This window comes from Scatophagus argus, chromosome 18 (genome assembly GCF_020382885.2).
Source record: "Scatophagus argus isolate fScaArg1 chromosome 18, fScaArg1.pri, whole genome shotgun sequence".
Taxonomy (NCBI): domain Eukaryota; kingdom Metazoa; phylum Chordata; class Actinopteri; family Scatophagidae; genus Scatophagus; species Scatophagus argus.
The window spans coordinates 13575816-13590052 of NC_058510.1; the positions used below are offsets into that span (position 1 = coordinate 13575816).

Genomic DNA, 14237 nt, shown 5'->3' on the forward strand with positions numbered 1-14237 from the left:
CCCACACACACACACACACACACACACACACACACACAACCACACCCCCCAATTCTCCCTTCATCTTCATTAGAGGAATTCAAAGCACTTCATCTGTTGCCAACAGAGCCTCCCTGATCAGGCCGAGGGAGCCCCTTAATTACATCTCTCTCTCTCTGTCTCTGTCTCTTTCTCACTCACACACACACACACACACAAATATGCAACATGTCAGAATGCAAGCCATCACTGTACTACAGGGTAAACTAATAAATGATCACTGTTGTCACTCAGTGTTGCTGCACCAGAATTCAAATCACTTTTTGAACATGGCTACTGCAGAAATTGCTTTACTTCACATCAGAGTCACAACTAGACAGACTACAGAACCTGTATTCTGCTATTGAAAATAAACAAATAAACATGTATTAATATGGAATACTCCTTAAATTTAAAAAAACTTAAATTTTCTTCAGCGTGTAAGGCAACCCAGGTCATTGTTGTGTCTCCATCCAAGGTTTCAGCATAAACAGAAGTGCTCTTAGCTAATGCACCAGGACTGTGCAGATTTGCTCAAATGTGAACAATTAAATAAAACAAGTCTCAGGTGTTGCCTACAGCTAACTCACTGACTCCACAGCAACATTATACTTTGTGTTGACGTCACCCAAAACATGATGGGAACCTTCTGGGAAAAACCTGAATCATATCACATTTATCTCAAGTGCACACTAGAAAAAGAAAAACACAAGGAGTGCTCCATGAATCCATGAAAAGCATCTTCTTTTTGTTGTTTCACACCATCAGGTGCAAAAAATACAGCTGAAACTTTAGAAATATAATAAATTCTAGAAAAAAAAGTGTCCAAAGTCATCCTAATGCACTATAACATAGTCCCTGTGTTTATTATTTATTGATTCAATCATTTTCACTTTTCCCAAAATGCCCCATAAATATGGTTCTTATAGTCTATCCCACGCGCGCGCACACACACACACACACACACACACACACACACACAAAGTGAGAGAGACTCTAACAACAGTATAAAATGACAGAGTATGGGAATGCCAAAGAATGTGAATCACAATCATCAATGGTGTGTGTATGTGTGTATAAATTGTACCTGAAGCTGTCTGCTCCTGATGTGAAACAGAAGGGTCTTCATTGTGCTCCTCTCCTGTCACAACGCTGCTCAAACTGATTAACTGACAAACTTGTTACAGCACACAGCGCCGAGTGAAACACACTCACACACACACACACACAGAGGAAAGCCCTCCAGCTGTTCATCGTGGCGATTAAAGCAATGTCCTGTCATTGTTTCCCTGGCAACAACATCTGCACAGGAAGGCACACATCTGTCCTTAGAGGCCCCCTGCTATCCCCACACTGACGGGGGCTGTGTGGGTACAGGCAGAAAGCCAGTGGACATGACAAATTTTAAAACATCACCTTCTTCTCTGATGTGCATTCTTGTGATGCATCATATAATAAATGTCCCAAATACTGTTTATGAGCAAGGAGCCTGTGGGCCCCGGTAGTGATTTCTCACAGGTCTGTTAATGCATCATCTGTCTAATAAACACACACACACACTTGTAATATGAGATAAAGATGACATATTCTGCAGGGAAGCCATGATTAAACAAAAAATGAAGCAGATGCCATAAGAGAGGAGGGGAAAAGGAAGTAAGGAAGAGGACAGGAAAAGAGACTAGCAGAAAAGAAAAGAAAATAAACAACAGGAAAGCAAAAGGAAAGGAAAGGACATGAAGGGGAGGTATAAAGATGACAGGGAAGTTATGCACTAAAAAGAGGAGGGGAGTAAAGGAAAGGAAAGAAAATGCAAGGAAAGGAAAAAAATGTAATAAAACCAAATGAAAGGTGAGGAAGGGAGAGGAGGAGCTGGCAGTGAGCAAAAGAAAGAGAGAAAGAAAGAAAGAAAGAAAAGATTAGGAGAGAAAGTGAGGGAGAGGAATGAACAGATAAGTCAAAGGGGATGAGAAAATATAAATAAAGGGAAGACATTGGGGAGTGTGAGCACTGATCCTGAAACATGGGAGAAGACCATGGAGTGTCGAGACATGAAATTCCACAGGAGACCGAGAAAAGGAGGATGAAAAAGAGAAGGGGGATGAAGAGGAAGAGAGATGGAAACAGGACAAGAGGTTGATTTAGGGTCTCCATGCAAAATTCCAGCCTGGGTCGGGTAGACATTCGAGTGGGGGAGGGTCTCTCTTCCTCTCGCTCCACGTCCTTGTCCTCTCTACCCCGCATCTTCCTCTCAGTCATTCCTCTCACTAACAAATAGGGAAATTCCCTGTCAGTCTTTCCCCTGTCGTCCTCCTCCTCCTCACCGCCCTCCCCCTCTCTGATGGTCAAGAGGAAACTCCCTGTCTAACACTCTCTCTAACACACACACACTGTCAAATGTCGTCAAATGTCTGTGTGTGTGTTTCTGTACACATGAGGATTAAATTATCCACAGTGAGTAGTTTATTTTTGGAAGGACAGCTTTCCAGTATGTTTCCTCACTTCCTTCCTGGTTTAAATCAGTAGGTGCTGTTGCACTGCTTGTATCACATTAGATGCTGGTTAATTTTCTTTCATTATATCAATGCATGTGCTGCATCTTTCCTCTCATCTTTTCCGTGTCACGCCTACGACAACAGGATGCTGATTTTTTCAACAGTCCTTACATGAGCTCATCAGTCCTTCACCACCACAATCAGTGACTTTTGTTCCTATTTTTGTAGCAGGTAAATTGGTAAATACAAATGAAAAATACATTTTTAACCAATGATAAGCTTTTATCCTTATTTTTGATTTTTTTTAAGTGGTAAATCAATAACTGATTCATCAGAATAATTTTAAACAAATCATTTTATAAGGAAAACTAATAAACAGCTGTATGTGCAATAGTTGAGCTTAGATGCAGATGAAAGTCAGGGGTCAGGAAACAAGAGCAGGAAATCCATCAGGGTCCTCACAAGTATAACAGTGTTTAGATGCATCAGTGTGTGTGTGTGTGTGTGTGTGGTGCTGTTGCTCTGTTCCTGGAGAGAGAAAGCTCCGTTCAGGAAAAGCGGCGCCGGGTTACACAGATTACATCACTACCCCATGACCTCACAGTCGCAATACCCACAATGCCTCGTTCACAACACAAACGACGAAGCCCAGAGCTGTCACTCACACACACACACACAAATACACACTGACCCTGCCCATTACCACAGAAGAATGTACCAACTGATCCTGACAGAAGCTAAACTGTGAGGACACAAAACTCTTTCTTCTTTCTCTTGCTCACTTATTATCTGCCTTCTCCCACTAATACACACAAATACACACATACACGCTCTCTTTCCCTCCCTCACATTATGCCTCTTCCTATCAATCAATATTGCCTCTTTCTCTCGCTCTCCCTGCATCCATCAATAACCACTCTAGCCAGCGTGGGTGGGGCGGAGGTTTCCATTTTAGGTGTTTAGGCCTGAGTGCACACACTTCCTCCCTCCCTCTCAAATGAACACACACACACACACACACACAAAAGAGTGACCACAGATGCAGACAAATAACCGCTAAGTATTCATCCCCACAAAAAACAGTTCCTTTTACAAAACAAGAGCTAACAAAATGTCCCAAACTGACTCCTTTTGTTTTTCTGCCCTTGTCTGGAATCCAAAGTCTGCTGCTTCTTGTATCCAAGTTCAGAGGTTGTGACCGTTTAAACTGGATGAGTTGTTTCCAAGGAATGTCTCATCTATCTGATCCTTCACACACACGCACACACACACCTGAACATGTTGAATAAGAGAGTAGAGTGCCATGTGTTACTGTGTGTGGGCGTTTAAAAGACGCCAGAGAAAGTCAGTCCAGATGGCCAGAGAAGATTAAACACCATCTGCCAGCAAGTCCTAAATATGCATACACATACATGCACACACACACAATGACACACACCCGGGAGGTCGTGTGATGATTTATGGAATCCGAAACATGACTTCTCTAATAAGAAAATTCATTACATTTTCACCTTTTCTTGGGGGATAATGAATAATTTATTCTCCGTGTAGTAATCTATCAAGAACAATGGGCTGAAAAGGGGAAATGAGGGTCTACATGTTGTGTAAGACTTCATTATTCTGTGTGTTTGTGTTTGGGTGTGTGTGTGTGCATGCATGTGTATGTATATTTAGGACTTGCTGGTATTTACCACTGATTTTATTTTACATTAGTCTGCTTGAGGCAGTACAAACTTACAAGGCAAACATCCAGCCTCTGGATGGTTTGAAGTGAAAAGTAAAAGTAAGTCAAAAAAGCTGTAGCAGTTTTTATTCAATTCAAACTGACACAAAGTCATAATATGATTGTTTAATCAATTGCCAGAACACAACTGGTCAGAAAAAACAAGGTACTTTTAGTTGTAGCCCTACTTTACACATTCAGAAAATACAACTCAAATCAGCTGTTCATCTTAGTGGTCAACTAAATCGGTCTAGAATCAAACTTGCAATTTAAAAATTAAACTGACAGGCTCATCCTGGATCCTTCACAGTATGGACATCGGTAGAAACCGCTATTGTTAAAGCTCAATCCCACTTTGAATATAACCTTTTATGAACCACTGGTCTGCTAGCAGGACACCAACACTGCACTGTAAACCAGAATAAGTAATACAGTTCAGTTCAGATTATTGAGCAGAGTTAAGGTCCTGAATAACCGTGACCAAAAGAAAAATATACTGATCAGATAAATTCCATCCATCCATTTGCCATACTGCTTATCCATCAGGGTCGTGGGGGGGGCCTGGAGCCTATCCCAGCTAACTACAGGCAAGAGGCAGGGTACACCCTGGACTGATTGCCAGTAAATCATAGGGCTGACACACAAAGACAGACAACCACACCTAGGGGCAAAGGGTAATGTAGAGTAGCCAAGTAACCCAACATGCATGTTTTTGGAATTGTGGGAGGAAGCTGGAGCACCCGGAGAAAACCCACACAGGCACAGGGAGAACATGCAAACTCCACACAGAAGGGCCCAGACCGGGACTCCAACCTGCAACCCTCTTGCTATGAGGTGACAGTGCTAACCACTGCACCAATGTGCTGCCCTATCAGATAGATTCACACACACAAACTCACCAAGATGTGTTATCTTTTTTTTTTCTCTTCTTATCATGTCGATCAGAAAACTCAACGAGCACTTCCTCCAGATATTCAGCTTGTCCTGCTGTTGTGCAAACTACTGCTTCACTCACTGAGTCAAAGTCAAAGAGACGACTCAGTCAGGCTCAAACACATCTGTGGTTTGGCTTACACAGAAAGAAAAACAAAGTTACATTGTGAGGGTTCAACCAGCCACAACAGGGGCTGATATACTGTACGATTCTGTATCTGGGCTGTATAACAGATGAGTGACACTTCTCTCCTTCACTCATACAACAACACCTAATTGAACGAGCTTACTACTCACTAGTCTGCCATTGATCTGTGCCTTGGATTTTTATTTCTTTTAACCTGGAAAAAACATGGCTGATGTTGAGTTAACACTGTAAATATTGAAAGAATTAGTCTCATAATGTCTTCAGGAAACTGGTCAGCAGAGGAGAGATTCTAGATGCATCTCATTATCAGTGTGGTCACAAGATGATGGTTTGTACTATTGACCCCCTCATTAAATTCACAGTCCATTCAATATATCATAGAGATTCAATATTTTCTTTTAACATTACAGAGGCACTCTTTATTCCTGGAAAAGCAGAATAAATCTAACCATAGCTCATTTATTAATTAAAAATATCAAACAGGCCCTGGGTCCAGTTCAGTCTGGGGACAACATCTTGGACCTGCAGAACTTGCAATTGGCATTTTTGACCAAATTCTGGACTAAATGAAAAATATTCTATTCTAACTTCTCCCACATGATCTGCCAAAAGATTTCAAATGAAACTTGAAGCTGAAGCTTGAGCAGGTCATACAAGTGCAAAATTAGGCTTTTTCTTACAACATTTAGTTTTAACAGTTGTTCATAAGTTTGTGGAAATTTGAGTCAGAGGTTGATGTCATCATTAAAATACTACAAAAAGTTTGCTGACTGAATGACTGATTGTTAGTGGACAAACTTGCTAAAGGTTAAATGACTGTACATTTCTAAAATACATCATCAAAAATACATCAGATCATTTAAATGCCAACAAAATGTGCAATAAAATTTACAAATGTTCCTGGGACACGAGTGTGTCTGTGTGTCAGGGTTACAGTCGGTGGACAGTGTCAGTCTCTCCCACGGTGAATGAGTGACCTCATCCTGGGCTTAAACATGATACCTTGTCTATGACACATACACACATACATACACAGCTGAGCAGCAGCAGATGGCAGCAGATGTTAGTTAGTCCCTCAGAGAGCAGTGATGTTCATAACGCTGTCTGGAAAACATTTTCTGCTTCACTGGGGGCATCAGTGTGTGTGTATGTGTGTGTGTGCACGCAACTGACTTAACAATGAGCAGAATAGTCAGTATGTGAAGTGAATGTGTTGCTGTCTTGTAGTCATATCTGGACTTGCAATGATGATGTTATCGACTCAACAATGAGCATCACACTCAGATGTGACTGTGAAGTAAGTGTGTGTGTGTGTGTGAAGGAATTGATAATAAGTGAGTATGTGTGTCTGTGAATGAGTGCTAAGATCTCCTTGTGTAAGTGTGTGCTGTTGTACTTTTGTGAGGACCAAGAGGGGTTTAAATCTTGATGTGACGATATTTTTGAAAAGAGTTCCTAACTAAGCAGCTGTTTGAGGATAGTTTTAAGGCAAGGTGAAGACTTGGGTTTAGATTAAGATTTCAGTTTTCAACTATCTGCCCATCGTTTTCTCAACTAATCAATTAGTGGTTTACACTAATAAAAGCCTTAAAATAGTGATAGATTCTTGTTATGACATCCCATACTTAAAGGTGAAGTTTCCAAATGTCTGACCAGCAGCCCAATACAATAGACTAGTTTAATGAATGAATATTGTATTAAGTACTTGTGTCAGTTTCACACTTAACACTTTGAGCAGCATGATGTTGAGAAAAAACTGCCTAATTTAGCCTGGGACAACACACACACACACACACACACAAAAAGATGTTGAGCCAGTGGAACAGACGAGCTCACTCATTAACAGCCTTGTAATATATTCATCCTCACACACACACACACACACACACACACACACACACACACACAGAATGTGACGTTCATACAATTTTCAGCTCTGGCTTGTTGCCTTAGAGCCTTTGTGTGTGTGTGTGTGTGCGTGTGTGTGTGTGTGTGTGCGTGCGCGTGCATGTCATCAAGCAGGCAGGGCAGCTGCACACATCGATTTTTAAATGCAGAGGAGATGGCTTATGGATCTACTGTCTGAGAAGAGCTGAGCACTCATTACCTCACTCTCCAGAGTCTGCAACGCGTGTGAGCACGCGCACGCATGCACACGCACACACATACATGCACACAAACTGCATCTAAGTAAGATCGAGGTCAAATTTTTATTTTATTCAAGTGGAGACACCAAACTGACTCTGAGTTGCCAGATACCGAGTGCTCTATAGTGATGCCCAACCATTACGGTATGGTAAGCCTTTACAGTGCTGAATATACATTTGACAGTCCACAGCCAGGAAAGCAGCTCTGTGAAGCTGCACATAAGTGCTGTGAGCTAACACCAGCATGCTAACAAGCTCATCAAACAACCATGTTTTTCCTCCCCCAACGATGAGCTCATGATCCATCAGAATTGACCTCTTAGGAGGGTCAACCCCCTGGCGAGGAATCTCTGCTCTACATCATTCCTCTGTGTTGGTAAGCATTTCTGCAACTCCACACCATATTTGTCCATGTTTGGTTGACATATTGTAAAATACATTGTTAGTAAAAAGGAAAAGTGCACAGTCAATCAACTCCAGAAACAAGCTGCTTGTCTAGACGACACAGTCCACTGCATTCCAATTTTCTGTATCAGCATGATGCAAATGTCACCATTAACATTCAAATGTAAAGCCAATTTGCCCTCAGTCAATATGCTCAGTACCAGAAGAGATGAAAGTACAGATGAAACAAATGTCACTCTAAACTACTACTGCTTCTGCTCCTTTCTCGCATATTGAGAAATACAGCCAATGACAAGATAGCTGATAGAAATATATTAAGCAGCCTCATGTGACATCAAAATAAACCCAAATAACATTCCCTCAGGTTCTAGTTTGATAAACGGGTAGTGACATATCCATCAGTCCAGATCAAAATTTAATGTTGGTTCAGATTTAAAAAAGCCTGTCCAGACCAAAAACAGACTAAGCAGATCGGCATGAATGTGACACTGAGTCATCACATGCTCAACTCCAACTGAAGGCAACTTCTGTTATCTGAGGACTGTTGCAGCAGGCATTCTGGGAAATGTAGGATAGATAGCTGTATCCCAATTTCATACGACATGGCATTTCTAAGCAGGTTTTGAACTATGTATGCTAACCCTAGAAAGGCAACAAAATTTACTATAATTTTAAGTATAAAGTATACAAACCACTTGAGTTACGATGGTCACTACTATTACCAACACCAAATTTATAAAAATATCTGACTGCCTCTAAGATTGTATGTACATGTATTGAGTTTGTGAACACATCTGTGAACATTCTGTGAATTGAACATTCTTTAACTACCTAAAAATGCTCACGACACCAACAAACAAAAAAATATATTGGCTAATATTATCAGCTGACAATATAATGACTAGTCTGAGACTGGTACACAACAAGTGAATGAAGAGCAAGTGTATGATGCGAGCTGGGGAAAAGAGGGTTTACCTTAATCCAGAAGTAACTCCTGAAATGTGATGAACATCACAAATAAATGATGACATATCAAGCAGAGCAGAGGATCTGAGATGGGTGTTCTTGGTTTAAGATGACTCGTGATTTCAATAGTGAGCCGCATTAGGCCTCACTATGATACCAGCAATTATGCTGCAGGAGTAGGCGTAAGCTTTCCCAAACAGTGAATATATCGTCAAAAATCAAAACTGAGCTTTTTATAAATGCAACTGAATCTCTGTGGGGTCTCAAACACACACACACACAAGGTCACAAAAGTGTGAATGTACAAATGAGTGGAAGGGCTGTTTACTCATCAATAGCAAATACTGAAGTCAAATGCATAATTGTAGCTCACATACACACACACTTACAAAGACAGCTGCCGTCACTGAGTTCACAGTGTTATGCTGTTGTCAGTACAAACAGAGTGCACACTGTGTTTACAACTGAAGCCCACTAAATGTCAGAAAAGACTAACAGAATCCTCCAAACACAATCTGGAGCCTCTTCTGTGTGATGAGAATATAAAGCCAACAAGAGGAGGTGGACTTACGGTACTTACCGGCATCAAGTCGTCCTCGCCCACCGAGTCCTCGGGATCATGATGCGTGTCCTGTAATCACACACAGAGACAGCAACGTCATGCATGATGCACAGTGATGACATGGTAATTAGCCCCTGCTAATGATACTGTGCGATACTGCCAGGCAGCTGCAACGTCACTACTTCAGGTTGAAACATGTTCACCTGAACAGCAGCCTGCTGTCATAACTGAAAACAACTCCACGTCATTGCAAATAGTTATTGCACAGGCTTGTTTCACACAGGTCATTGATCTGTTAAGCTTTTCTGACTTTTATTGTTGTTGTAAAATATATTTTTTATGTCAACCCAGATGTACACTTGTGCCAGACTTTGGTTTGTGTTAAGAAATCTTGCAGGTTTGAGTATTAGTCCAGATGTTGTGTACACTTTAAAGAATATAATCTTTTTGGAAACTATAAAAATTTAAACTTAGATTTTAAAAAATACAGTATCAGCAGTTTCCTTTCAAACACAACCTGTTATGAGACTAGCCTTAAACAAGATGGTGTACTTTGCAATCCAGTTCTCCTTTAACGACACACAGCAAATATCCATTCAATGCTGTATCTTGATGATGTATAGTAAGACTGTAAAGACTTGTTCTTTTGTCATATCAAGGTCTGCTGCCCACACTTGTTTTCATTTTGCGCCACCAAGCATTCAGAGGTGAACCGTGCTGCTCAATGAGTGGGCGTCTTTTATTTTGAAAACCTCATCGTCTCCCTCCTCCTGTGATTTATCAGCAAGCCACCAAACTCTGACCGCTCCTACCTTATCTGCTTCGCCAAAAAGAAAAAAACAAATGCAACAGATATAAATTAGCATTACATAAGGCAGATTAGCAGCTTGTCTGCCTCCCTGCTGGAACAACAGCTGTGATTCAGACACTGATAGCACTGTTACTAGTACTGCCCGGCAAAAACAATAATAACAATAAAAGCGTTTATGGTGATTATTTACTTTGCCGGTAAGTGCTGTGACGGCAGGATAAGCCTGAAATCTGCACAGCAGGAAGAAAACGGATGAGAGAGTAAAAATGGGTAGCAAAAGAGAAAGTGAGCAGAGGTGATGGAGGCAGGAAGGAAGAGTGATGCATTATGATGAGAAAGAGGAAGAAAGATGCAAAGATGGAAGGTGACAGAGAGGACAGGGCTGTGGATGGAGAGGAAGAAGAGAAAAGCTGCTTTCTTCTCTACATGAAGGACTGCAGAGTCTGATCCATGGAAAAAAAAAGTCTGTCTCTGATGACACAGTGGGATACAATCAGACAAAACGGAGGCAACTGCTGCCTTGTTAGTCTAGTCTGCGGGTCTTCAACACAGTGCAAATATCTGTATATGTTTATAGTATATGTAGCATCAATGGCTGAGAAATATGAAACTCATTGCCTATAGTTCTTTTGACTTTGATTTGGGAAATAAAATTGGGGGCTTTGGGGATATGATGCAAACAGGACATATAATGTTGCCATGGAGTCACTAAAACGGCTGAAGGCAACAACTTGAACTTTAATTCTAGCCTATACTGGCACCGCTGGAAGAACACTGAATGATGTATTATGAGTTTTTGTTTCTACAGTCGCATAGATGTATGGACAACTATCACTGCATTACTTGACTGCTGAAGAAAACATAAAAACATGGTAACTCTCAGCAAAGTTCTGCAGCTATAAGGAACAGGCAGAAGAAGCGCCCATCAGCAGCTTTTTGTTTTTTCTATATTAAAACAATACTGCTGCATCTTTTGAAAAAGTTACTGAACACTGTGATTGTAAATAGTAATATGATGCGGCCTGATTTGGTCAAATCAAGTCACTATGCTCTAAAAGCAGTGATAATCAAATGATTGACATCTTGCCAAAGTTTCACATCCGGCCCACAGAATGTTAATGAATTCAGAGAATGTGGGCATCTAATGTCAGTGGAAGAAGCCGAGATCTTCCTGAGAGTGATCTTCCATTAGCTTGCCAGGCCCTGACAACAAGCCAAAAAGATCATTTCATAGGTGATCCATTTTACGAAATCAGATTATTCTCCAGCTCAGTCCTCTTCATGCTGTAGACCCACCATCAAACCTGCAAGCTCCCAGGTTGGCCATCCCTGAAGCTGACAGCAGCACACAGGCCAAGCTACAGGAGGTAACTCCTGGCAAAGTTGTCAGAGAACCTGAACTAGCCCTTTAATTCAAGACTAAGGCTATTAAAGGTGATCAGAAACTATTTTTATGCAGTTTCAGCTACTGTTCACGCAAAAAGGGTAGCCATTTTCTGGTTTCACCTTCTTAAATGTGAACATTTAATGATTTTCTTTGTCATGAAATCATTAAATCAATTTTAAAGTGTCACCCTCTGGTCAGGGAAATCATAATGAGAATTTTCTATTATTTCCAGACACAAAACAATTAATCGATAATGACAATAATCATTAATGCAGCCCTCAAGGATATTTTATTAAATTCTACCATTTTCATCCAGTTTTTCTAAAACATTAAAGCCTGCAGAGTGCAGATTCGTTGCCACAGCTACACTAATCTTTTTTTCCGCATTTTACCAGTCAAGTGCAGCCCCTGTCTACTCTTCGTGTGTATGTTGAATGATATCGTCTTTAGGGCAAAAATCCAACAGAAGAGTCTCTTTTTCATTCCACAACTTCACCACTCACTCCTTTGTGTGTGTGACTGTTTCTTTGTCCCACAGCGTCATAGAAAAAAGCTGGTATAGGAGCTTATGTTCAGCTAATAAACTCATCAACACACACTAAAAGGCTTAGATGTGCAACTCAAGAGTCAAAGGGCAGGTTCGTTGAGCAAGGCATCAGCATGTTCCAGTCTGGTTGATACTGAGGTGAAACAAAGCCGCGTGGGAAAAGCTGCGAGCAGGTATGAGCTTGTTGGTAGGTGAGAGAGGAAAAAAGTGACTCAGTACATTTTTGCATTTGAGGCTATCGTGAATCAGGTTTGATTATTCACAGTCGTCCTACAGAGTGACACACACACATACACACGACTAATTTCTCCATGCAGCCCTTGTGACACCTCATACAGGAAGTGGACACACATATGCACAGACAGGCGTAAGCTCTTCCTGAATCATGCGGTTGCACTAGCACCACCTCCTGCTCTTTATCAAGATTCAAAAATTCGTAGGAAGGAAGAACTGGAAGAAAACACACACAGGGGCTGTTTTTGTTGCAATCATGTGTCTCAGATTTGAAAACAAGGCCCTTTTTTAGAACAATCCCACACTTTGGCTTTGCCTGTTTGCATGTATTGATTTTGTTAGATGCCAAAATACAAGAATTCCTCACAACAGTAAAATCAAATCCACTACAAAGGCTTTCATACACTCGGTTGCTTTGCTCCGCACAAAAAATCACTAAAGCATCTCCAAGGTGACCTGTAGTGACTTTGCAGCATGCTGTAGTAACTCGATGGTCACTTCAAAGTGCTTATTCACATCATTTTTTGCCACAGTTGGGTTCTGAGAAAGCCTTTGTTTCACCCAATAATGAGTGTATTGTACCATTACTGTAGACTATTTCTGAGGATGATACTGAGGATGTACTTCTTGTATTATCTTGTATGCTAGTAAAGTTTCTTTCTTTGGGTTTTGGACTGTTGATTAGACAAGACATCTGAAGAAGTTGGCTTTAGGAATTTGTTACAAGCTTTTTTTTCCACTGCTTTCTGACTTTTAGAGGCTACACAAATTATCGCTTAAAGTTACCAACACTCCATTATTGTACTGAATTAGAATTTCAACTTCACAGTTTAGCACTATAACATAGCTCTAATATTTCTAAAGAGATCTGGGGCACACATACTTGTTGGATCCCTGTGACACGATGGTGTTTAATGGTACACGTGTCTCCAAAACACTACTTGTCCAGTTTATGTCCCTGCATTAGCTTTTCGTACAGCTGCTGCTACTCAGTAAAGAGCAGAGAGTCAGAGAGTCTTCCAGTCATACTTCACTTCTAGACTTCACGTATTTCTAAGCAGAGTATAACAGCACGTTTGTCAAATCAGAGTGATCGTATGATACTTCAGTGTGTATGTTGTTCTAATCTGACGTCCCGATATGAGATTTAAGCTGTCCGAAATTGCTTAAAAGTGACATTCAGGTGTCTTCTGTTGTCTTTTCACCATCAAGTCACATCCTGTGTGGTGTATTTCTATAAAGCCTGCCTATATGCTGCTAGCACGTTACTGCAGCACACTCCAGCACAACTGAAAGTCACTCAACTGTCAGTCAGTTTGACAAGAGGACAAACCAGTCTCTCTCGGTGTGTCTGCCTCACCTCTCCAGACGTCCGCCCGAGTGGCATCTTCTGCCAGGGATCTGCCAACTGAGCCAGAGGCATCTTGTCCTTCTTCCCCCTTTACTTTTCTGTTGTTATTCCTCTTTTCTTCTCCGGTTTGTCGTCCGTCCCTCGGTCGACACTTTCAGTCAGCCCGGCTTCCCCTATCCTTACTCTTTCTTTCTTTTCCTTTTTTTTTCTAAAATGCTTTTTTGCTAGTTCCGTTTCTGTTTCCTCTACCTCTTCGTGTCGGTTAGAACCGAACCGCCGCGGAGCCCACCGACCGAGCGAGCCGAGCAGAGCCGAACGAACACCTTCTAATTCCGGATCTGCTGTGGCGCTGGGACTGCCCCTTCCTCTGAAGAGACAAACATGAGAAAAAGCAGCGAAGAGGACGCCCTTTTCGGAAACTGATTGACTCAACACACACACATACACACACGCAGTTATCTCTCCATCTGTTTCTCTCTGTCTCTCTCTCTCTCTCCCTCTCTCTCTCTCTCT

General features: G+C 41.3%; 1 protein-coding gene across 3 annotated transcripts in view; it reads right to left on the minus strand.

Moving 5' to 3' along the window:
• rps6ka3b (ribosomal protein S6 kinase, polypeptide 3b) overlaps nucleotides 1-14234 on the minus strand; it is a 40761-nt gene extending 26527 nt beyond the window's left edge. For 2 of the 3 annotated variants that reach the window (XM_046370921.1, XM_046370919.1), the window contains exons 1-2: nucleotides 13734-14234; nucleotides 9404-9463 (exon numbers count right to left, since the gene is read on the minus strand). In XM_046370921.1, the coding sequence (XP_046226877.1) occupies nucleotides 9404-9463; nucleotides 13734-13796 (123 nt within the window). In that variant the 5' untranslated portion in view covers nucleotides 13797-14234. The remainder of the gene's footprint in view (nucleotides 1-9403; nucleotides 9464-13733) is intronic. The other variant, XM_046370922.1, reaches the window with a different exon arrangement.
• Between the last annotated feature and the right edge of the window lie 3 nt (nucleotides 14235-14237).